Raw genomic sequence first — 25,992 nt, forward strand, 5'->3', positions numbered from 1 at the left:
AAACCTCCAGTTTACCAACCTTTCACACTCCCTCTAAGCAACTTAAGTTGTCTGACTGTGACAGAATTGCATATATTAATTTAAGAACATTGGTTGTTCGTTTGTTTGCATTTTTGGCTTCAGCAACTGTTATCATTCCTGGTGTAATGATGCATGTAATAGATTAGTTATACATGAAATAATCCTTAGTTAAAGGGCCTATATTACACAAAATTTACTTTTGTGAGCTTTTAGCTGTGTTATAATGTCTCATCAAAAAATGTACCTGGAGATGTACTTTGTTTCATTCACACATGTTTGAGTAACCCTTTATTATTAGTCTGTCTGCATCTCCAAAGCTCAAAATGCTCTATTACACCTTACGCGTGTGTAACAGCTACATTTTACCTTTAGTTTAGTAGAGATTGGCAATTCTAGGGCTGAAATCATCCACATTATTCTAGTGAAGGTGTATGGAGTTTAAAAGTGGAGCACCCGTATTACAAGACTGAACATTGAGTGCTTTATGCAGGATTTGTGCGTTAAATGTGTGAATAAAAGAAAACACATCTCAATATATTTTTTGATGTGGAAACAACATTATAACATAGATCTGAAAATAATATAATATAGACTCTTTGAGCCTAATTGTAAACTAAAAGGTTTAATAGCGCCCCCTACTTGTGTTTAAACCCCCCCCCCCCAAAAAAACCCCAAAACATCTCTTTACGACATCCACTACTTCTTAACGGCGCTGTCATGGCGGCGTACGGCGGCAGCTTCGAGAGCGCGAACAGCATTGAAGAAAGAAAGGAAAGCAAGAGACAGGCTCGTCAAGAGGCATTAGAAAAGGTAACGACTTGTGACTTTTGTTATAAATATGAGTTTGACAGACTTTCATACGTGGGACATTTACCTATTGGACTTGAATGCTGGAAATCCTGTGGCTAATGCTAATGACGCTAACACGCATCATAAATAAAATCTGTGCCAGGTTTTTCTCAGTCTATATAAAGGCAATATTTTTTATAACTACTAAATTATACCCGTGTTGTTTCTTTCGGGTGGTGTAAAACTGCACAGGAAATTACAGCATAAACACTTGTGAACACATATGGGGATTCAAAGACTGTTTACTGCTTGTGCTGTAGTCTGTTATCCACTGTACAGAGAGATTGGCCATACATTGCTCGCTGTAATCGCAGATGCACACAGCGTTTTAATACCCTCTTATCTACTTTTACGGTGCAGCCTTGTTGACATTTTTTACACATGTATGAACATAAGACAGGTGTGCTTTAATGGCTGCAAACATCTGTCTGAGTTATAAGTCAAAGCATTGATGTTAAGGGCCATGTGTTTACTTATTTATGTACTTGGGTAAGACATGTTCAGCTCTGCTCTAATTGTATAGGGCATTTTCATCACTTGTCATATAGTTATAGACTACATTCTAAATTAAGTGGGACATAATGTTCATTGGATTAACAATCTTGTAATAACATCTTTGGATAACAAGTACCAGTACATTGGCAAGTAATGTCACAGTGTTACCATTTGTAGAGAATACAGCATTTCATTTTCATTGCAAGCTTGATAGGTAACTGAAAGCGCTACAATGTAGTCACATTCCCTCTTCACACTGAGCAGGGCTGCCACTCTTCGCCACTTACACAACTTTCAACCTTTCACAACGTGAGTAAAGTGTTGTCTTGCTCAAGGACACAAAAACAGAAGATTATGTTTCATTTAACGGGAAGTTTGATCCCGCCATCACTATTGGAGGCTGGCGTGTCTTTACTTAGACACTCACCTCAACCCACTTTTCCTACATTGTGTTCCTACACTGGTGAATGGTGAATGTGTATGTGAATGGTGGTGATGATGGTTCCTTGATGTAAGAATTTTTACTTCACAAATTAGAAACAATGTAGTTGACCAACTATTTATATATCTTTTAAATGTCAACAGTCATGCCATTAGATATTTAACTTCATGTGCTAAATAAATACATAGATACACCTTATATTTATAAAGATAAATAACACCATGACTTTTACTTTTCAGGCCAAGCATCAATATGAAAAAGAGGAAAAGCGAAAGGAACTTAAAAGGCTCAGAGGAGAAGACACTTGGATGCTTCCTGAAGTTAATGAACGTCTGCAAGAAATGGAACAGGTAAAGATTGTTTCTTTTACTTTACCTTTTTCTGTACAAACCCTTGTGTCTAAGTTTTATAACTTGACAGGAATCATCTATAAAAAAGAAGAAAAAAGAGAAGAAATCAAAAAAGAAAAAAGAGAAGAAAGAAAAAAAGAAAAAAGGCAAGAAGGAAAATAAGGTTAATGAGGCTGGGGATGGCTCTGCTGACAGCTCAGAGGTACAGTTTCAATCATCTTGATATTGTAAAAATATATAAAATGTAAATTGATGTATATAATACAATATAGATATTATATATTATATTATAAATTTTAAAGTAGTTTTATTTTGTATAACCCAGGACTCGGGTGATAACTGGGTTGAAGCACAGCCTTCGGCTAAAGCTTGGAAAGTTCCGGATGAGTCTCAACCAGAGAACAACCCTAATGCAGAGCAGAATACGCAGGTAAAGAATAACTATAGGTAAATTATAATGATATTATGCCAACTGTATGTCATAATAATAATTTGCTACTTTTACAGAGAGATGAATGGATGACATTTGATTTCCTTGCCATGAAAACTACATCTACGGCCGAGAGAAGAGCGGAGAAAGAAAAGCAAAAAGAAGAGGAGAGGGCCAAGGCTGAGGCAATTGAGCAGGTACATTTATGTTTTGCTGTGGTTTCATATTTGTCCAGTTTCAGATGTTGTTAACTTCTGTATTCATCTAATTTGTACTTCTACGAGTGGATGTTTTCAAGAATACTAATTACCTGAGTTATGCTTCTAAAGAACAATGCAGCAGAGCAGTTCTTATAATCACTACTTGTCACACTTGGTTTTTCATAGTTTAATTAGAATGTGTTCTCTAGGCTGGCCTCCACAAATTGGAACTAAATCCCTACTGGAAGGATGGAGGAACTGGTCTACCCCCAGAGGAGAAGACTGGCACAGTAGTCCAAAAAGGTACAACTCTTTTTGAAGTCTGTCTATTAGCGAGATAACTGTCCTGCGCATAATGTAATCCATTGGTTTTCACAGATGAATGCACAACTTTAATTTAAAAGCCACACATGGGCGGATTAGCTCTTTTTGTGATGAGACTTTACTGAATAAAGGATAGATAAGTTTTATATTGATGTGAATACACAATGGAATCAAGCATTTTTTTTTAGTACAGTTAAAACACTTTCACTATTTCAAGTAATTTAGGTTTATCTTTTAAACCTGGAATCCCTTTTTGTTCTCTTTGTGGCCATAGCTTCAGTGGCCAATGATGGTGGTCTGAGCTGGCTGAGAAAGAGCTACCAGAGGATGAAGGAGCAAGCGGAAAGGGAGCAACGCAGCCTGAATGATGTGGTATCTGAGCGATATGGGGTATGAACTTAACATAGTATGAACCAAGACAAATGCACTCACATATGGACTTTGAATGGCATTAGAATGGCAGAACATGCAGGTTGACCAGACAGTTGTGAAAGGTTTATAGTTTAAATGGAAAAATGAATTCAAATAGTCCTCTGCAGAGAACATCTTAGTATTTTAATATTTCACCCAAATATTAATGTCCCTGATAATGTTTGTTGTTAATAATAATAATAATAATAATGGCTTACACTTGTAATGCGCTTTACAGGCTTGTCAAAGCCTCTCAAAGTGCTACACTATAGTCATTATTCATTCATTTCCACACTCGGTGATGGTAAGCTACTATTGTAGCCACAGCTGCCCTAGGGCAGACTGACAGAAGCGAGGCTGCCAATCTGCGCCATCGGCCTCTCCGACCACCACCTATCATTCGCAAACACACCACTTTCATACTAGGCAATGTGGGTGAAGTGTCTTGCCTAAGAACACAACGACAGAACTTGGTCCAAGGGGGACTCGAGCCTCCGACCTTCGGGTTGGGGGACCAACACTCTAACCACTGAGCGACTGTCGCTCCTGTTGCTATTATATGCACTATGATCTGAAACCAGCATAAAGAAATATTGTAATCTTGGTTTCAAAATTTTTATTTCATGTTCATGCTTTGTTACGCTCAAGTCATCATTATCCATACTTTTTATCCAATGCCACTCAGCTGGAAATGTTTGGAAAGTTCGTTTACCTGATTTTCACACCATACAAGAAGGAAGTAGGTATTGAAATCTGTCCCATACTTATTATACTGTACATCGTTTTTCTCAGATACGGCATTTGTCCCCCAGCAGACAGTGTGGGTGACTTGGGTAGGTCACATGATAATCGGCCTTGCATATATCATACTGAAACACACCGAATTCTTTTTATGATTGTTTGTTTTCTGAACACAAGGGCTACTGTAGGCCATAACCCATGCCAAAAAGAGCAAAACAACAGCAGTCTCCAAAACAGACCAGTAACTGACAAATAGAAATTTCACGTCCTTGTCTGCATAGCAACCAAGTGTCACATACAAAGGCAGTTACATTAACAACAATGCATAAACAGTTACAAGAACAACAAAAGGTGTCAACTCTGAACTAAAAGAAAAATATCAGATCATTACAATATTATGAGTGTATATAATTTAAGTCAAATATTTTTTCTTCTTTTTAGTCAATGGAGGAATTTCAGCAGAGACTCGCCGAAGCTGAAAAAGCTGTTTATGGAGAGAGAAGAGGAGGAGAGGGCTCAAGGCGAGGTGGATGGAGAAGAGATGTAGAGGACAAACGTAGCGGATCAGACAGAGAGCGGTGGAGGAGCTCAGACCGAGACGCTTCTCCTGGGCGTTCAGACTGGTACAGGGACAGAGAGAGATCCAGGCGCAGTGAACAAGACGATGATGGGTACAGGGATAGGGAGAGGGTGAGGGAGAGGGAGAGGGAGAGGGATAGGGAGAGGGATAGGGAGAGGGATAGGGAGAGGGATAGGGAGAGGGATAGAGGGAAAGACAGAGAGAGAGATGGCAAGAAGGACCGAAATGGGGATAGAGAGAGAGATGGAGTAAGGTCTAGTTCTGCAATGTCTGGCAAAGACTGGAGTCAACCTCTGTCACTGGGATCGCTAAAGGGCAAATTCCTCAAACCGTCAGATGACAATGATGTGGCTCCCGGTATGTTGGTCAGCAAATTAAATCTGTTTATTCAGATGTGTACGATACGTGTGCTAATTAAAGATGTCAAAAGAACCGATTAATCGGACATCATTATTATACAGGTCTCATTATAATTGTAAAAAGAAACAAATGTATATGATTAAATATATATGATAATGATAGTTTAGAGGCAAAAATAAGCTATTTCAATCAAATTTATACTCTCAAAAATATTTTTTTAATGTTAAGAGGTTATCATGTCTGTTTATGTAACATTAACTTTATTTAACAGGATGTTTGATTTCATAAATCTGAGCCCATGACTGAATGTGATCAGCTTCATCATAACAACCCTAATGCTAATTTATTGTATTACATGATCATTTAAGAAGTGCTTTAATAGCTGATTTAATAAGGTTTTTTCTCCTTCTTAGTAGTTGTATGCTTTTTGTTTTTTCTTTTATCCAGACCATCGGCGTCCTCCAGCCAAGTCATCTTCAGTTTTCCTCAAACCTAGCTCTGATGATGAAGACTCCCACACGTCCACCGTTCCTGGATGGAAGAAGCCTGGCAGCTCTGGTACACATTGTCAGGAAAAGCATCTTGGGAAAGAAGAGAATCTTTTAAGAACAACTGCAACGGGTGAAAACACTTCAACTGTGGAGAAGGATGCTGCAATATCAACCAGGTATTATTCTGGAGTATTTTTGTGTTTTTGTCCCAGAAACAAGGTTTCTAAATATTAAATATAACAGTGGGCTTCACAGTTTTCAGTAAAAATATAAATCACATTCAAATACCACATACTAATGTATATCCCTCGTTAAAAATGATTCTAATTGCTCACAACCATGTAGTGTTATAAGATTAAAAAACTTTCATTTATTTAATTCATTCAAGATCATCCTCTGTTAAGTTCTTACATTTTAGACCCAGTAGCTTAAATTGCATTGTTACATTTATAACATTCATCTATCAATATTTGCCACAATAACAAGCATGTCACAAGTTTCAGTTCCCCCATGACTCAGATCTGTCAATAATTCTTGTCTGAAACTTGTCTGCAAACAGCCTTTAGTCATCCTTCCGTCTGCTGCAGTGTTGCTGAGCAGATGCATTAGGCTGCTGTGTGTCCTCCTCTGTGTTTTGGCTCATTAGACTGAGTTGTTTGGGTAAAACGGCACCAGAACCCCTGCAGCATGAAACGAGTGTGCGGCGCAGCAGCAGAATGAAATGAGCCTATGAGAAGTGTAATAGCCTTGAACGACGCTTCCCGTCCCGCAATTCTCATCCTCTCAGGCTCGGTTGTAATCATCTGTTAGGGGGCGTGGATACCAAATCAACCATAACAGATAAACACTGTCACAGCATGAAGGAAACATGTAAATTTTTTGAAATTCACCAAAAAGTGTTTAATCATGAAGTGCTTCATTCACAATATCTTTGACATTTGAAATGCCATTAACGGTTTTGTGTATTTTTTATTTCTCTTTGAAGCAAAAGTGAGAGTGAGTCAGAAGAAGAAGAAGAGGAGGTTCCATTGCTGTCTGAGGAGGATCTGAACAAGCTTGGAGCAAAGCTGGTGAAAGCAGAGCTTATGGGGAACACAGTAAGTGTCTTTCACATCAAAGTTTGGTCCAAATGATTCAGTTTGATCAATTAAAATAGAAAACAAAGTTCACTAATGTAATTACGGTTCCATGAATTCCTACTGACCGCCAGAGGGTAGGGTTGAAATGATCATACAGTGATTGTTGTTTAGAACTAATTCTATACAAACCAAAACACATTTTTTAAATGTAGTATTATTTTCTTGTATTTATATTTAATTATTACTTTTGTCTTCTAAGCACATTGGACTTTATGGTTGAGTGGTCTATAAGAGGTTCCATAAATGTTTAGCCTTTATTGATCCATGCACTCAACTGGTCCTGTCTGCCTTCACGTGTCAATGTTAAGAGTGCTATTGGGATCTTTTATGGCGGGTGTTAAAGGGCTGTCAGGTACAACACACTCTTTGACAACCAGTGGCTCCCTACACGACAAAGCAATCACACTCGTATTCCCAAGCCTTTCATGTGGATGTGTGTTAAGTGCACTTGACTTTGGCGTCTATCTATTGATTGATCTATTGATATTTGTCACACTGGACCTGTGAAAACATTTATATGTGTACTTTTAATGGCTCACATATATGCTTTATGATACTTTTTCCCCTTAATTTTCCATATTCTGTAAACACAGGTTATGCATCACAACAATATAATTTTTAAAACTTATTAGCATTTTTAAAAATTAGTTAAAGTAACTGCCCCTTCTTAGTGTTCTGGGGTTTGTAAATATTCCAGGTTATGATTGAGAAGTTGAAATCCCAACTGGATTCTGCTCGACAAGCCAGAGAGAGCCATGCAGCCCGAAAGAAGTTACAACAAGAGACGGCTAAAACAAACAAGGTAAAAATACTCTAATCTTTTATAGCACAAATGTAGCACTTTACCACGTGTGTATATAACTGATCATAGTGGACAAACATCTTTTAATCTCAAACACAGATTCGAATTAAATGGGTTTTAAATCATCAGCTTTACGGGACTGTAAAATTGTGACATTTTTGCTGAATGGCATTTAATCATTGTAGGTTTATTTTCAGTATGTTTTAATTTCACCTTTGTTTTAAAGACCCAGTCAAATGAAGACCAGGAGGTTGTATTATTTCGCACTGACCAATCAGGTCGTGCCTGGCCTGTTAAAGCTCCTTCTGGACCTGTGGAGCCCCATGGTGGACGCCGGAAGAAGAAAGCTGTAAGGATAAAGCAAAATGATTTTGATGCATGTTGTCAGAAAGTGTCTTATCAGTATCAGAAATGGCTGCTTATGTGGAGAAATGTGTGAGAGTGAGGTAATGCTATGTCTTTGCACCACAGATTGAGACCCATGTTGATGGTGAGCGTGTGAGGTATTTCCAGGACGATGACAACATGGGTCTGCAGGAGATGGTCCGCAGAGAGAAGATGAGCACTGCTCAAGACCAGAATGCACTCTACTCCCGAATGGCTTCTAAGGTGGGCACTGTTTTTCATTTTACCCAACGTGACAAAGTGGGTCTGTCAAACTTTGTGCTGTATTTACTAATTAATAAATATGATCCTGATGCAGTTGTCATGGTGATTAAAAGAAGGACAAATGGTCTGTCCATGGTTTTCCTTTAACCACTCCTTTGCCAACCCCCTGAAATGGGGTTAAAAAACTCTCATTGGGTCACAGCCGTAGAGCTCCTGTAACATAATAGTAAAGGGTAATCCTGGTATTGAGATGACATGCATTTGGACCACAAATATAGAGCAAAACATTACCTTACACATGAAAACAGCCATGCATATAAAAATACACACATATTTTTAGTGACACACTTTGTAGGTGCTGAACATCTACAGTTACCATGGAAATGTGTCTATAAATATCACTTCTAATCACAGCAATAGATTTATGATCTTCAAGAGGGCTCCCTCCCTCTCCATCACACCAGTGTTTCCTCATATGCCTTTCCCAATTTGTGTAAATTCTTTCATAATTTTTTATATATTTTTTGTTTAATTTTCCTAGAATGCACAGCAGTATGTATGTATTTATATAAGGAATAATGTGTATAGACATTTATGGATTTATATATTTCACTAGCTTGCATGCATCTTATACCTTTAAATTGTATTCACAGTGCAAAGGTGTGGCATTTATAAATAATAAATGTGTACCTGGAAATGACGCATATGTGCCCACTGACATAAACACTTCATGATCTTCCCATATGTAAAATGATTCCACTGTATGTTGTTGAATGTCAGCTGATAATTAGTTTAATAGTACACCAATTTGGGGGGCATGGCTTAAATTAAATGGAAATTTGAGCACTCTTCTGCAGCCATTGCACTCCCTACCTCCCACCCACGCAGTCAATAAAATAGTCCCATTTTCACTCTCACTCACTCCCACACACACAGTCATGCACACACACTCTAGCCAGGCCTGTCTCACTCTCTTTCCACACTGATTCGAACCTGTTGCCGGTCACCATGGTGATTACACTCAGAGCATCAGACGGCGTGTTGTCCTGAATGTTAATGTTTTACCAATGATAAATCCAAAATAACTAATACATTTAACCATGATAAACCTGCAGTTTTTTAAAGTCAACCCCCAGACTCACACTTTCAAAAATACATTTCTGTTGAGAGCCCCCCATATGATAAATAATACTATTTTACAGTATTGCACTTTGAGAAGATTTGTCATGCTTGCAAAGAGTAATACAGATGAAGTCATTACATTGGTTGGTGGAAAACTACTTCTGTGTGTCATTGCCCTCCCTCCAACTACCAATACTCTCATACGTATGGACGAGTAACACATCCAAGATTACAAAGACGGTATACATGTTTGAGCTGGGACTGAACCGCCAATTTTTGGGTTAGTGGGCAAATGCTGCAATTGCCTATATGCTAATACAGTTTGTCCATTGTGAAGAAAAAATTATATATAAAAGGTATTGTTACAACCCAGTTCGTGTGGGGACAGGGAAATGACAAAAGAAACCAAGATGGAAAATAGTAAATTAAGAAGTATTTTAATGAACAGGGATGTTAAGGGTAAACTAAACAGAAGGGTCTAAAAATACTGAAACAAATGGTACCTTGCAAGGTCTAAACAAAAACAGGTAAAGTTAACTAAAATACAAATTTCACAGTAACATAACAAAATCTTGACAAACAGAGTCAGAACTGACAGTGAAGTGTCTCAAGACACAGAGTCACTGCCACTGTAACAAAAGAGACACTACACATATGAAATGGCATATTGGCCACACACAGGCCAGCAGGCCCGAACAGGTGTCCCAAATCTTAAATGGGGGGAGGCGGCTGAAGGTGCAAATACAAACAGCGGAAAGAACTTAAAGCCTACGGCTTCCCCAAATGTATTAACAATAAAAATTAATATAAAAGATCTTATGGCCACTAGATGCTTATTGCAATGCTATACACAAGAGCACATTGTGTGAGTAGCACAAATGTGCAACACTGTCTCCACTGTTGTGACTAACAAAAGGCAAAGGAACTTGCTTCCCCGGTCCTTGTGATTGCATCAGTAAAAAGAACACTTCATTCTTAAAGCCTGGAGGCCCCAAATCAGACTTTTGCAAAAGTTTTACCCAAGTGGCAGTACAGTCTAATAAATTATTCAATGATTTCTGATTTCTTCTTATTATGGAACTAACGTGCAAAACCTCACTGTTAAAATCCTCAAGTCTAAAAGCAATACTTGTACCTTTTGTATTAACTGTAACTTTTCATTTCCATGTCTTCTCATATGGCCTCTCCAGATGATGGGCAAGACAGACGGAGATAACTACACGCTGGATGACATGTTTGTGTCTAGTGCAGCACAGCGGGAGGGAGAGGGCAGGGACGAGGAGAGGATGAGGAACCGCGCCATTGGGGAAACTAGACAACTGGCTGCCTCCATGGAGAAATGCAGACACTGTTTCAGCAGCCCCGAGTTGCCAAAGCACCTCATAGTGGCTCTAGGGAGCAAGGTAAGAGAGAATAAACATGTAAAAATTATTTCACAAGGGTTGGTTTGTTATTATATATGAGTAACACTTTAATAATAACTATCTATAATTAGCCTTAATAAAGCATTAACAAAGACTTAACAAATAGTTAATTAAGACTGATTCAGGCTTGGTAACTACTTAATTAATATGTAAGTAATAGTAATAACTTAATTAACATTCTTAGCTTGTTCTTTATAAATTAAATATGTTCATGGATTACCAGTGTTTTTTTAGATTTAACTATTTATAAAGTGGTAATAATTAATATATGAAATGTTCTTTAAGGCATATTTGAGTCTGCCTGCTGGTGTGTCCATGACCGAGGGGCACTGCCTCATCTGTCCACTTCAGCACCATTGTTGCGCTACAGGATTAGATGAGGATGTTTGGGCCGAGATGCAGGTGAGCCACTATTATGTTAAAAAATATTACTTCCTTTTATGTAATGGAGTCATTCAATCTTAATCATACTTTTCTTTAGCTTTTCCGACGTGCTTTGGTGCGAATGTTTGAGTCCCAGGATTTGGATTGCGTCTTCATGGAGACACACATGAACCCAAGGAAAAGATACCACATGGTTCTAGAGTGTATTCCCCTTCCAAAAGAACTGGGTGACATGGCACCTATATATTTCAAGGTCAGTTATTGCGATTGATAATGAAGTTTGTTTTTTCTACAAGTTACTTTTATTTATTTATTTAATTTTTTTTTGTTAGAAAGCCATTATGGAATGTGATGAGGAATGGGCCATGAATAAGAAAGTGGTGGACCTCTCTTCAAAAGACATCCGCCATGCTGTATGTTAAACCGCCTTTTCTTACTTACTTGAATATTTTCAGGGGCTGTTGTGTTGTATTTGTTCTAAAATGTATCTGTTTTACTTGTTCTGAAAGGTGCCCCGAGGACTGCCCTATTTTGCCGTAGACTTTGGAATGCAGGGAGGCTTTGCTCATGTCATTGAAAATGAGCAGAAATTCCCCCACTACTTTGGCAAGGTTGGTGTTGTTCTAGTGTACGTATATTTTGTGTTGACAAAATTAGAACTGTTATGTTGTGTTTATTGTTATCTACAGGAAGTGGTTGGTGGTATGATGGACTTGGAGCCTCGTCGTTGGAGAAAATTGATAAAAGAGAATTTTGATGATCAACGTAAAAAAGTTCTCCAGTTTGCCCAGTGGTGGAAAGCATACGACTGCACCAAGACTGACAGATAGAATTTTACTAAAGGTGCACTATGGAATTTTTAGGGTCTGCCATCTGCTTGTCTTCGTAGAGATGTTATTGCTTTGACTAGTGTGGCATTTAAATTAATATCTCCATGGAGACAAGCTGGTAACACCTCCAGGTGAAGTTACAGGTCAGATTTGTGGAGAGGCAACCCCACTTACTGTAAGATGGCCTGCACTTTAAATAACTACAAGATAGATGAGTTTAATGCGAATATTGTGGAACAGTCCAGGCAAAACATTAACATCTTCATGGAGGCAAGCAGCTAGCTGTAAAATTACATAATGTACCTTTTAATTATTTTAAATGCAATCCATCTAAAAGTGTTTTTGTAATGTACATAATTGTGGAACATATTCTAATAAATTGGTCGTTTTATGTATACATTTGCATTGTTTATATTTTATTTTTTGTCCTTAAAGTATCCATATATTTTTCAGCTCTTCAGTCTGCTCCACTCAAGATTTCACATCTCCTACACACAAGATTTCAATTGGAAGCCCGTGGCATGATGGTTGTCTCAGCTGTCACTTAATTTTACCAGCTTCCACTGTCATCATAGCTGTGAGTGTAGCCATACAATACACTCTTATGCACTGAGCACATACTCTCTCCTTATGAGCAATCAAGCAGCATGCCCTAGTGTGCGACCTCATCATCCTTTACAACCATGCTATTGGCTCTTTGATTAGTTCATTATGACAGAGGCCCACCTAATTTTCAGCTTTCCTTGTCTCACCATATGGTCTTTGGGTGCAGGTGCTCTTTCCAAATGAAACAAAAGAAATATCATTGTCTTTCTATAACATTTTCTTTGTGGGTGAAGCATTGACCACATGGTACTGGTTTATCTGAAAAAACAAAACAAAAAACATGTATACAGTTGAAACCAGAAGCTTACATACACTATTTATAAAGACGTATGTTTTTTTTTCTCACAGTCTGACATGAAATCAGACTAAACACTTCCTGTTTTAGGTCAGTTAGGATCACCAAAATTATTTTTATTTGCTAAATGCCAGAATAATGAGAGAAGGATTTTTTTAGTCAGTTTTTCATTACTTTCTTCAAAGTTAGAAGTTTGCATACAGTAAGATTAATATGACTTTAAATAATTTGGGAAAACTCAGATGATGATGTCATGTCTTTGGAAGCTTCTGATTTATTTCTGTGGATGTATCTGATGGCACACTTGAAACACTGCCTCTTTGTATAACATCATGGGAAAGTCAAAAGAAATCAGCCAAGATATCAGGAAGAAAATTTTGGACTTGCACAAGTCTGGTTCATTTTTAGGTGCAATTTCCAGATGCCTGAAGGTACCATGTTCATCTGTTCAAACTATACAAAAGTATAAAGACCATGGGAATGTACCGCCATCATACCGTTCAGGAAGGAAACGGGTTCTGTGTCCCAGAGAAGGCTGTGGTTTGGTCCGAAAGGTGTGTATCAACCCAAGAACAAAAGCAAAAGTCCTTTTGAAGATGCTGGTTGAAGCTGGTAAGAGTGTGTCATTTTCCACAGTAAAACGAGTACTGTACAGACATTGGCTGAAAGGCGACTCTGCCAGGAAGAAGCCATTACTCCAAAAGAAATGTAAAAAAGCCAGATTACAGTTTGCAAGTGCACACAGCAACAAAGACCTGAATTTTTCGATACATGTCTTTTGGTCTGATGAAACTAAAAGGGAACTGTTTGGCCATAATGAGCATTGTTACATTTGGAATTAAAAGCTTGCAAGCCTGAGAACACCGTTCCAACTGTGAAATGTAGGGGTGGCATCATGTTGTGGGGTTGTTTTGTTGCAGGAGGGTCTGGTGCACTTCACTAAATTATGTGGATATACTGAGGCAAGAATCAGCCAAGAAGTTAAAGCTTCTAAATGGACAGTGATCTGAAGCATACTGCCAAACTGGTTACAAAGTGGCTTAAGGGTAACAAAGGTAATGTTTTTGAGTGGTCATCACAAAGCCCTAATCTCAATCCTATTGAAAATGTATGGGCAGACCTGAAAAGGCATGTGTGAGCAATGTGGTCTACAAACTTGGCTCAGTTACACCAGTGAGGAGCAATGGGTCAAAAGTCTATTAACTATTGTGATAAGCTTGCCGAAGGATATCCAAAATGTTTGACCCAAGTCATACAGTTTAAAGGCAATGGTACCAAATACTAATGAAAGGTATGTAAACTCTGACTTTGAAGAAAGTAATGAAAAATTGTCAAAAAAAATCCTTCTATTATTATTCTAGCATTTAGCAAATAGAAATAATTTTAGTAATTCTAATTGACTTAAAACGAGAAAGGTTAATCTGATTTCATGTCAGTGAGGAAAAAAAGCATATGTGTCTTTTTATATAGTCTATGTAAGCCTCTGGTTTCAACTGTATATGTATCAGATGTTTTTGTTATATTTGATTTTGATTTTTTATATTTGACGAAACTCACCACACAATTAATACTACAAATGCTTTTTTCTTAGTAGTAATGGTAATCATGCATATTACACATATCACTTTTCTATAATTTCACATTTTCATTTGAGGTAGTTACATGTCTAGCTTACTAAGATTAGCCAAAGTATGATTGTGAAATCTTTTAATCTGTCAAATTCTAATGTAATTGTTTGTTATCCATCTTCCACAATGTCTTTTATGACCCTCCAACATACACTTTCTTTTAACCTCCCTGTAATTGCCTTCTATTCCTTGAAGACAGTGCAGTACAGTAGGTTATTTATATAGGACAAGTGAGAGAGAGCCTCGGGTTCATGGGTAATGGCAGCCTTGTGGCATGGAGTGATGGATGGTTATAGCCAATTAGATTGGCTTAGGGCAGATTTATGACCCCAACCGCCATTGCTTTGTCCTGTCCCTAGATAACACATACACACATGGTAGATACACAGTAATCTTTCAGTGGTGTTTATTACACACTCAAATGATAAGAAAATGTACCTGCTCCAAATCTTAATAGTGACAACCGTTGATGTAAATAATTATCTCTTCATAAAAACACCAATAAGTTGTTAAAGTTACATGAAGTATATAAAACCCATGCAAATGAAAGTGAGTTACAGTTTGTCATATTGTGAAGCTGAATGTCAGTTCCTTGCGCAAAGTGATTCCATAGAGTGTTGGCCCCAGTGCATGGTATTATATCATGTTAAGTGTCTTTAGATAAGCTGCAAAGACAAGGCTGCCCTGATGGTGTCTTAGTTGACCAAAATTAGTATGAATCAACTGGGGATTTTAGGGATTATGAGGTTTTATATGGGCCGATTTGTAATTGGAGTTTCTCTCTTTCTATTTACTACATCCCATGAACTACTGTGAGCTTGTGGTCTTGTGAGTGCATTTTGAGTCAGATACATGCTCAGATCATAGAGATACTTGATATGTTTGAGAGCCATTGCCAGCGCCACACCACATTCACTTTTTGGATGACTAATTGATAGTCTGTCTTTAGTCGTCTGCAGCCCCAAACGTTTTGTTGCCAAATACAGTATTCAATAGTGCCTTTCAGACTGCATTCTATGATATCTCTCGCAGAAAAGTACCTGGGTTGGCTCTGTGTGTCAGTATGACGTTCTTCTTATCTCACTACATTCCTCTTTCCCCCCTTCTTCCTTGTATCAGGTGTTTTTTTCCTCTGTGTGTGAATAGGGAGTTACTGTAGAGGTATATACTAAATTATCTGTATACATTCTTCAAAGTGACCAGACAATTTTTTGGCATAATTCCTCTGTTTAATGTCGTAAATTTGTCTTGCAAACATTCTTGGTATTTCCTTCGTCCCTGAGTTATGAGCGTATAGCTTCCTCCCTCTAGTAGCCTAATGTTCTGGCCTAGATAATATGTTTTAAAAAAAGTCTCAAGCCATATTCTATTTGTTAAATTTAATTTAATACTGAAAGGAAAACTCATATAGCAAATCTACATGGCTTAGATTTATATTACTCTTGACAAACCTGCCTACACCAGTGCTCCATTGTAGTGATTATCCATCAATCCCACTTACGGGGTTGGGAAGGTATTAAATATTCCCACCTGCCCTGAGGTAGATTGCTGAAAGCGAAGCTGTCCATCTGCACCATCCTCCAACCACCACATACTACATTCATAAATAGGCAAGGTAGGTTAAGTGTCTCGCTCAAGAACCCAATAAGACGATACAACATATATTGAATGGTGCACTGTTCATTTTAATTTCAAGAGTATTGCTTGTTCTGTGAGTTTGACTGACAAACTCCCATCCATCTATGCCACCATTTCAAAGCAGCAATTGTGCTGCTGGGTAGCTGCATTATCGCTGAGCAATATTTATTCCATTGTCCTGTAAGCTTCATTAAATGGCTATAACATTACTGATGGATAACAGACACAGAGGAAGAAACTGATAAGGACAGACAGCTGCTTGTACTGTGGTAGAGAATAATGACTGGGGTATTTGGGGTCGTGTTAGTCCAGAAAGTCAAATGAATTAGTACTAGACACCTCCAGGAAGTGACATGTGTTTGTATGTTCAATGGTGCGTCACGCTTGTCCCTTCTGGGTGCTGTCGATTGAGGTCAAGGTCATGGTTGTGATCCGTGCCAGACATGAGCAACAGTGTGCTCTATTGTGGCGGGTCCATTGTGTGTGCGCCAGTGTTGCCAGCTTTTGTTTCTCCAAAGTGGGGGCATATTTCTCCTGCCTCTTCGCAGAACAGTTGGTAGGTTGCCATAAACCTGCTTTATTGACCATGATTATTGTGTGATTACAATCTCATTCTGTTGATTGTCATTCCAAGCCAGTGGATTGGAAAGTCAGAGACAATTACATGTTTTTGTGCTATGAATGCCCTGATTGATAGTCTATTGAAGATGCATAAACTACAGATCATCAATCTAGTTGAAAGCTTTGTCTGGGCTTAGGTGGGTATTTTTTATTTATTTATTTTTTAACTTTAGAAGCTTAGAATGGTTTGATCCACACACTTTATGTCAAATGTAGTGTTGGGCCTTCATAATAAAGTCCATAAAACTTGAACTTGATACAAAAAGGCAGTATTTTTGTCCATTCATTACATCCTTTTCCAAAGAGACAGAGAACCGAGAAGCCCTTTCACCTGGCGCTTTCTGTATCTGCCCTCTGATTGGTTGATTTATTGTCCATCTCAATGCAAAGGAGCTCGTGCACTGACGCTGACTTCATTGAGCGCGAGCTCGGCGGAACGTTCTGATCCAGCCGGCGCGTGCTGCTGCTCGCTGCCCGCGCGCTCTCCCTCTTCTCCATCTGCGCACCTTCACACCGCCGCCTCTGATCAGCCACCGAACCCTGCTACCTGGAGCCTCGGGCAGCGGTGAGCCAAACACGGACTAATGAGGACAGGGCAACCCGCTGCCACTGGGCACCCTTCCACAGGCTCCACATAGACCTCCCCGAAACTGCACGAAGGCTCTAGAGAAGCTGCAGGAGCTGTCGCAGAGGACGAGAAGGTGGAAAGGAGACGAGGGACGGAGACCCGGCTGCTGTGACTTTGGGGATTCCTCCTGCAAATACTGGGATTAAAAGAGGACACTTTGCGTCTCTGGACCTTTTAGATCCCCCGTGCTGCGGAATAGCTTTGCGTTTCACCGAGGATAACCTATAGACTTATTTTTTGTTTGACGACATTTATGTTTGAACCGTTTCTTTAATTGTAGCTAACATAGTTTTTGGACAGAAAGAGATTACGCCTCACGTTCCAGTCAACGCAATCGCTCTATTTGGCCGTAAAATCTCAATTTACTACCAAGGGGCATCCTCTGCGTTGTGTCTGCCCTCCCGGGGAGCAAGGTGGGCTTTGTGGGGTAAATAAGGACGCTTTTCGGAGGGCAGCGTTCCCCCGCCTCTGCCTTACATAAATGTTTGCGTGCCGTTAGTCGACCCCCTCTCTCCCGCGCTCTCTCCCCGAGGTTTGAGTCTCACGCAGACAGACAACTCTACGCACACACAGACACGTACCGGCCAGCTCACATCCTTATGCACACACCGTTTACAGACAGACCTCTTCCTTTACCAGCCCACCCTTTCACTATCCCTCACACCCCCACTATCTGATGTGTCCCCGGCGCGGAGCTGGACGCGACACACAAGCGGCTGTAGCATCCTCCTCCTCAGCTTTACCCTCCTCCTCTTCCTCGCCATCACCATGTCCTCATCCTCGCGCAAGATCTCCTCGGAGTCCTTCAGCAGCTCGGTGGGCTCTGACTGCGGGCTCGAAAGTCCGGGGGGAGACGTAGGGGGAGATGGTGGTCTGGAGCCCACGGAGGAGCCCCGAGGATGCCCCTTTGCGTCTTTTCCTTCTGCCCAGAGAGCGGTGCTGTGGAACGGACGCAGCCCCGTGGAGAGGTCGGCGTGCCCAGTGGGCGAGGAGCAGCAGGGACCGAGTGTACCCCACAAACGAGCGACCAGGAGGAGAAGAGTGAACCTAGACTCGCTGGGGGAGAGTTTGAGACGGCTCACCTCACCCACGGTAGGACAGCACATTATCACGAGCTTATATTGCCCCATGGGGAACATTAGGCCAGTCTGGTTTTTACTTGCTTATGAAATGGCCATTACCTAAGCAGTAACCGCAAACACAAACTAGACTCTAAAAATGGAATTATGCAAATAGGCCTATAACTAAAATGGATAAATGCAGTCCAGTGAAATGGGGCCTATATGTAAATACTATAGTCATTTTTTCCAGGAGCTGACCTTTTTTGATTCTAAGACAAGGGACAAATGTGGCTTTGGTGAAGACAAAGACAAAGTGATTTCAATTTGTAAAGCACTTGTCATCTCAGCCTAAGATTGACGCCCTTTGTGCCTTGTGTTGTGGGAATAAGTTGTCAAAGAAAAGTTTATTTACCACAGCAGGCTGCAGGACAAGAGACATGAAAACTCATATTGTATCGTATGTAAGCGTGCTATCCTTCGTCTGCTGAAACGAGTCATAGATGTTATTATTTGCTGTCCTTAGGTTGACTCTGAAGGGGATGGAAAATCCTAAGACGCTAAAGCAGGACAGAGGTTAAAGTGGCAGGCTTTCACTGTTACGCACTAGGTTTTGTCAGCATTTGGCACAACTTTGCTTTCTCATGAGTTCAAGAAGGCGGTATCCACAAATAGACAATGCTCCAAAACAAATCTATTTCATATCTTTCACCTCATAGTTGTTTTCTTCACCTTGTCTCACAAGCAACTCGTGTTGTATTAAAACCAATTATTGGGAGCAGGACATAACTATGATAGACTGCATGTAATTACAACATTTTATAGCACAGCACTTTATGAGGTTACAACAATTTAATGCTAATTATCTCTGTATCTCTATATGCAATAACCATTAAGTCATGAAAAGTACACTGATGAGTAAGATATGTGGTCCCACTTTGGGTTTGTTTGAGATTATAAAAAAGAACACTGCCTAAACGCTATGCTCAAAAGTTGCATATAACAGTAGGATTCATTTGAGCATTTTGCATTGATGTCTCTAATTGAATACAGTGTTTTTGATCACTAGTTTTGGAAATATTTTGCAGTCCAGACTCAAAAGGGGAGCTAAAATTATTAAAGTACACAAGTGTATCTGTCTAGAGTCAAAATAAATAACGTGGGTTATGCAGGCTAACATAATATATTCTGGATGACAAATGACTCTTAGAAAATTCAAAATAAATGTGGATACTTCTTTCAAATGGTACACTTGTTTGCTTTAATGATACAATTATGATTATTATTATGATTATGATTATTATTAGTGGTTGAGGGTTTGTGTAGGATGCTCACCACGTAGCAGAAGGGCAAATAGTAGCACTATATATAGCACTTGCATCTGCAACTAGGCCCACTTAACCAAAATGTCCTCATATTGAGTGATATTAATTGCTATTTTGGTTCTTCAGAGTAATTCCATAGAAACTTTTCCCTCCTCCAAAGCTGTACAACCACACACAACAGTACAGCACCTGTTGCCGTTGGTCTGGTCAGTTCTGCTCTGGTTCAGTGTGGGGCTGTCTGCACCGGAGCGTGACAGAGAGAACAGAGCCAGGCTGCACTGACCCACAGGCTTCAACATGTGGCCAACAGTCTCTCGTATGTGTGCGTGTGTGTGCGCGCGTGTGTATGTGTGTGCGCATGTGTGTTTTGTTGCTGTGGAAGTGTCCATTAGCCCGCTGACCTGTGATGCTGATCAAAGCTTCAGGTGTTGCCTACAAATTTGAGCTGAAAAGTGCCAGTGTGCATGAGCTGTGTGTGTTGTTTACTGTTGTGTATCAAAGGAACTACTACAGAGAACAAGTGAGAATACACACATTATATTTACTCAAAGTTTTATTAGTAATTAGTTATTGCAGCATCACTTGTTAAATGTGTACTATGTAACATTTCTGGTGGAGCGTGCGCCACCTGCTTGTCTCCATGGTGATGTTACTGCTTTGCCTGGAATGTTCCTTGGTACAGCATGAAACTTGTATTTATCTTGCATTTATTTAATTCCATAGATGAAAAATCTCTTGGAAAAACACGCAGTGAGGGGTGGCCTCTCCCCAGATCTGACCTAACATTTGTATAGGTGGAATCAACTGCTTGTCTCTATGGAGATGACTTTAATGCCGTTATGTGGAACATTCTAAGTAATGCCGTAAGATCTCTTTATAAACAAGTGGACCCACCAGAAATGCAACATGGTGCTTCTTTAAAATAAAAATCAAATCATTTCCAAATCAGTTATAAGTCATCTGTCTCATTTTGCAGTGAGTTTTTCTGTAGATCTTGTTTAGTTCTGCCCAACACTTTTTCAGTAAAGATTCAAGTATTCGAATAATATGCTAAATTAGATATTTCAAATTATTCAACTGTCTTTGATCATGAGCATCTGGCGTTAAACCTTTGCCAACTCTCTATGCGAACTAGGCCGATGATGTCCTGTGGCTAGCCCGTAAGACACTTTCACTTTTAAAAATACAATATCATGACATAACACATTTATGGCATACATTTCTATCTTGTATTTATGCAAGGTTACCAAAAGTATCTTAAATCAGACATTAACAGATATTAAATCTAGTATTGAAACTAGATACTCATTTGAGCAGAGTATCTATACTAAAAAAGTCACATTCGCAGGACAGAATGAACCTTTCCTGAAGGTCCATCCTTTAGGATGATCTTGAGCTGTGTCAGAATAAGTATAAGACCACATAGACTAGGACCACTATGGAACCGACCTGGACCACTGAGGGATTACATAGATCTAAGACCACATATTAATACAATAGAAAGAACTATGATTTAATGTTGAAAAGTGTTGTTTTATTATCATTGTGGTATCGTAATCAGTATCGAGTATCGAGTCTATTCCTTAGTATTGAACTTGTGCTTGAAATCAGTTAGTATCGAAACAACACTATGCAGCTTTATGTAAACAATCATATGATTTTTGAATACACTTTTTGCTTACCGTTCTGCCATGTAACAAAGATGCCTCCACGCTTTCCCAATCACTGCACAAACACAGGAAAAATCACTGTTCTCCATAATCCAATTCTTTCAGCCCCCAACCTGAGAGAACCGTGCGCTTTGATTACACGGAGAGAGATGTTTTTGTATTTGTCAGCGCTCTGACAGATGAGGCTCGCTACACGCAATATCTGGAAGGGTCTCATCTGGAGTTTGAGCTTTCTTTAATGATACGAATAATAAGAGAATGGAGCAATTCGTTTCCTTATCAGTTGTTTGGGACATTGAGTTGTTTTATCTGTTTCATTGCATTTTTTAAGGTTTCAACAATATGGGCTTTTTAACCATAAGCTTTACAGAATGCATTCTTTCTTTCTTCAAGTATCAATCTTTTTGGTTTAGTGTATTGTACTGTATTTAGAGTACATTTTAAGGTGCACTATAGTGTTGTCACAATACTAAAATTTCAAACTATTTCAGTACTAAAGAATAGACTTGATACTAAATACTGATTCTGATACCACAATGATTATAAAAAACACTCTTTAGACAATAGGATGTGATTTTCAATATAAAATCATAGTACTTTATGTCCAGGTAGGTTCCATAGTGGTTTTTGATACAGCTCAAGATCATTCTAAAGCTATTCAGGAAAGGTTCATTTCTGTCCTGTGAATGGGACATTTTATTATCGATACCTGTTCAAATTAGTATCTATAGTATCGGTTAGTATCTCTACTAATCAATATTAATACACCATGTAATATATTGGGTAAAGGGGCAGCCACCTGCTTGTCTCCATGGAGATGTTATTGCTTTTAATATCGTTCTGGAATCTTTAACAGTGCAATATTAAAGCTACAAATCTCTATGGAGATAAGCGGTTGACACTACCAGGCCAGGTCACAGGTCAGATCCGCGGAGAGGCGATTCTTTTCAAGGTAATTTTTAGCAATAAAACACCCGTAAATGAATATTAGATAGATAATGCAATACTGTGGAATATTTCATGCAAAGCAACAATAAATGGGCTAGTTGGACTAAAACAAAGTCCAGTTAGGATTATATCACCCGTTGAACTCTATACATACAGTAATTTGAATTTCTTTGTATTCATTGTGGAAAGTCTAACTACCCGTCTACATCCATTGCATCTATTCAATGTTCCCGTCCTTTGCGGCCTTCCTCGTTAATATAAAACTGGAAATGGAAAACAGAGACAAGGACATATTCTATTAAAACCGGTGTCTGCCTATTTGCAAGAGCAAATCAGTCATCCAGAAACGCCAGGTACAAGTCAGAGGAGTTTGACTAAGAACAAGAGAGCGGGGGAGAGTGTGATAGAGCCAGACAAATGGGGCTAGCTCTCCTTTCAAAGTAAGGACAAACAACAAAACAATCAAGGAGAGATGAAAAATCGAATTCACTTGAAAAAAATACAATCCCCAAACGAAATAAAAATGAACCTGAAGAGCCTATTCATTGTGGCTTTAGTGCAAATAACATGGCCTATTGAGTTGTGTGTTAGGTAAACAGCTACGCTAACAATGCAGGCTAATGATGGTGATGTATTTGTGTAGAGCAGTGTTAGCACATGTGTTCTGGTGTGTGGCCTGATAACAGTTGGGCTCTGTTTGGTAGTGGGGCTTTCTGCGGTAACCTTCTGCATGGTAAATGAGTGGTGAAATCAAGGGCAGTTTCATGAGAAAAGGATTGTACAATATGGGTAAAAAGAATTTGAATTTGATTTTTGTTTCCTTTGCAGACAAGAGACAAGACAAAAAAAATCTAAATACAGTACAAAATACAATACAATACAGAATAGACATGACAAACAACAGAAACAAGCACACACACACACACACACACACACACACAAAAGAATTAGCAATTTGATTTCAAAGTTGAACCAGAGATGTCTAATGATGTTACTTGAGTTACTTGAGTTACAAAGTGTGGAGAATCAAAACTCAAATAAAAAGGCTGTAAATGGCTTAAAACACAACCACAATAAGGATGATTTGGGACAAAAATAATATTACCACTATATCTGGACACGAGCATTTATATCCCAAGAGATTCTATTTTCAGCCTCTTTAAAAACTAAAGACATAAATCAAATGCATCGGTAAAACTGACATTGCTTTGAAGATATGCAAAATAACAATATTACATATATTGTGTATAATAGAAACTTGCAGTGTGTTCTTTCAAACAAGTATGTAAAGCTTATAAAGTTGCTTAATAGGAAAAATATTAAATAAATTGTTAGCTATATTATAATCTATACATTTTACATAGGATCTTCTCAGACAATAACTTACACTACTGATGGGATAATCTTTTTTCATCCAATCAGGCACGTTGTTACAAAGAATCATGGGTAACCAAATGCCTGACACTATCTTACACTCTTGATTCTCTATCATTGTGCATTTTCAAGAGTGAAAAAAGTAAATATGCGGAGATGAGAGACGTACAAGGAACAGTTGTTTCTGTATCATGGGGCAAAATCACATTCGCAGAAAGGACTAAGTGGGCGGGACTAAAAGTTCAGGCTAAAGCATATTACTGAGTCATGGTTTGAGATCAGGTACAGGCCCTTTTAAAGGCACCTGTTGGCAACTTTTGAATGGGTTACTAAAATATCATCTCATTATCCATACAGAGATAAAATAAAAAAGAGCAAGTAGATGATATTGGCATTCCCCTTTATATCACTACAAATGCATTGTTGTATTAGCATGTTTCTATTTGCACACTAATGCATCCTTTGCTGTCAGTCGAGTATCCATAGTGGGCGTGGGCCTGGCACTGACCTGTCCAGCTGGCACACAGTGTTCCAGTATTGTCACTGCAGCCGTGCGTTTGAGCTGTTTCAAACATAATCAGATTGTATCCGCCCTCTTAAGCTTAAGCGCGCAGAAATGCAAATTACATAGCATAAACACTCTTGTACAAGCCTGTAGTATACATGTCAAAATTGTTGCAACTGTGAAACATTGTAGTTCAAATTTAAGAGACAATTTTTAAGTTACACTGTGTCACTTTTCTGGTAGAGAATCCCCTGCTTTTCTGTCTCCATGGAGATGCTACTGCTTTGCCTGGAATTGTGCACAGTATGGCATTAAACTTATCTCAATGGAGACAAGCAGGAAGCATCACCAGGCCAAGTTACTGGTAAAAAACTTTGGAGAAGAGACCCCGCTCACTTTTTTCAGCAGTAAAAATATATGAAAGATAAATTAAAAGCCATACTGTGGAACATTCCAGGCAAGATAAAAACACCACGGAGGCAAGCAATTTATGGGTCTTACTACAGAAAAGTTACATAGTGCACATTTAAAACACAGCATCAAAAAAAGTGCAGTTTACAATTTTAGCCACTGGAGTAAGCATGACAAAACAAGCTGCCAGTGTGATTTATATTTAAAACATTGACACAGTTATTCTTTTGTTCATTTGCAGACACAGACTGTTCAGGAGGCTCTGCAGCGGACTCTTAACTTCTACAGACAGCAGGAGATCAGGTGAGCTCACACACTGTCTACCTGCTGTATTTCACTGATATTGATCTTCTATCTCCTACCTTCATATCCTGCTTTCTACATTTCGTCTACCTTCTTCTGGTTTCCTCCCATTGTGTACCTGCTTTATACCTACTGTGGCCCACCAAACTGCTTAATTTCTATTTGCTATACATGGCATTATTACGCTATTTTCTAATATATGTTATAATGTTTCCTCATTACAAACATACCTGGAGTTTTGTTTAGTTTTATTCACACTTGTTTAACACACAAATCCTACATATTTAGACTTACTATTTAGAGTTCTTCTCTCAAATATAAACACTCTGTTCCACCTTGTGATGTTACATGGTAATGGCAGTGCTCCACGGTGTTTTTAAACTCCATACTCCATAGCTATTATCTTGAAAACTAACACTTACTGGGTGAAACAGAGTATTTTGAGTTTTGCATAATAAAGGATTACTCAAACATGTGTGAATTAAATAAAACAACTTCGGGTATGTTTTTGACAAGGTAACAACATAATCTGCCTTAAAGCTCACAAGAATCCATTTTGTGCAATATAGGACCTTTAACCTTTTTGTCTTCCTGCCAACCACCTACTATATCTCCTTGCTTTGTAAACTACTTGTGCCCCACCTGCTGTGTACTTGCTCTCTCTACTGCTGTCTACTTACCTGGATGTAACCCTTTGTCTCCTGCGTATCTACCTGCTGTCTACCTGACTGTGCATCTTCTATCAGCCTACAGATTCCTGGTTGCCTCCTGGCTCTCACTTTGCTTTCTACCTGTTCTAACTTGCTATCTCCTGAATGTCTACCTGCTGTCTTCCTGCTGTCTCCAGGCTGTCTGTGGCATCCCCATCTCTCCTTTTCTTCTCTCACGTCACTGTCTGCCTTTCACACATGTCTGTGCAGACACCCGCTCAGTCCCTCACTCTCTGCCTCCTCATTTCTTTCCTCTTCATCTCATCTC

The 25,992-nt window shown here is 39.0% G+C and overlaps 2 protein-coding genes across 2 annotated transcripts in view; both read left to right on the top strand.

Annotated features, from left to right (window-relative positions):
• The first annotated feature begins 727 nt into the window (after window positions 1-727).
• cwf19l2 (CWF19 like cell cycle control factor 2) lies at window positions 728-12,384 on the top strand. The gene is made up of 19 exons (XM_033976855.2): window positions 728-831; window positions 2,047-2,157; window positions 2,228-2,359; window positions 2,483-2,587; window positions 2,665-2,784; window positions 2,997-3,090; window positions 3,386-3,501; window positions 4,705-5,200; window positions 5,651-5,870; window positions 6,680-6,791; window positions 7,531-7,635; window positions 7,862-7,984; window positions 8,107-8,244; window positions 10,557-10,769; window positions 11,076-11,192; window positions 11,272-11,427; window positions 11,507-11,587; window positions 11,684-11,785; window positions 11,864-12,384. Exons 1-19 carry the CDS (start codon window positions 739-741, stop codon window positions 12,002-12,004), a joined length of 2,775 nt encoding a protein of 924 aa, XP_033832746.1. The 5' UTR covers window positions 728-738; the 3' UTR covers window positions 12,005-12,384.
• A 5,697-nt stretch (window positions 12,385-18,081) lies between these two features.
• The window catches only part of gucy1a2 (guanylate cyclase 1, soluble, alpha 2), a 28,376-nt gene continuing 20,465 nt past the window's right edge, over window positions 18,082-25,992 (top strand). Inside the window, exons 1-2 of the mRNA XM_033977140.2 lie at window positions 18,082-18,512; window positions 24,953-25,014. Of these exons, the coding sequence (XP_033833031.1) occupies window positions 18,189-18,512; window positions 24,953-25,014 (386 nt within the window). The 5' untranslated portion in view covers window positions 18,082-18,188. The remainder of the gene's footprint in view (window positions 18,513-24,952; window positions 25,015-25,992) is intronic.

The sequence above is a fragment of the Periophthalmus magnuspinnatus genome, chromosome 13, assembly GCF_009829125.3.
Source record: "Periophthalmus magnuspinnatus isolate fPerMag1 chromosome 13, fPerMag1.2.pri, whole genome shotgun sequence".
NCBI classification, from domain to species: domain Eukaryota; kingdom Metazoa; phylum Chordata; class Actinopteri; order Gobiiformes; family Gobiidae; genus Periophthalmus; species Periophthalmus magnuspinnatus.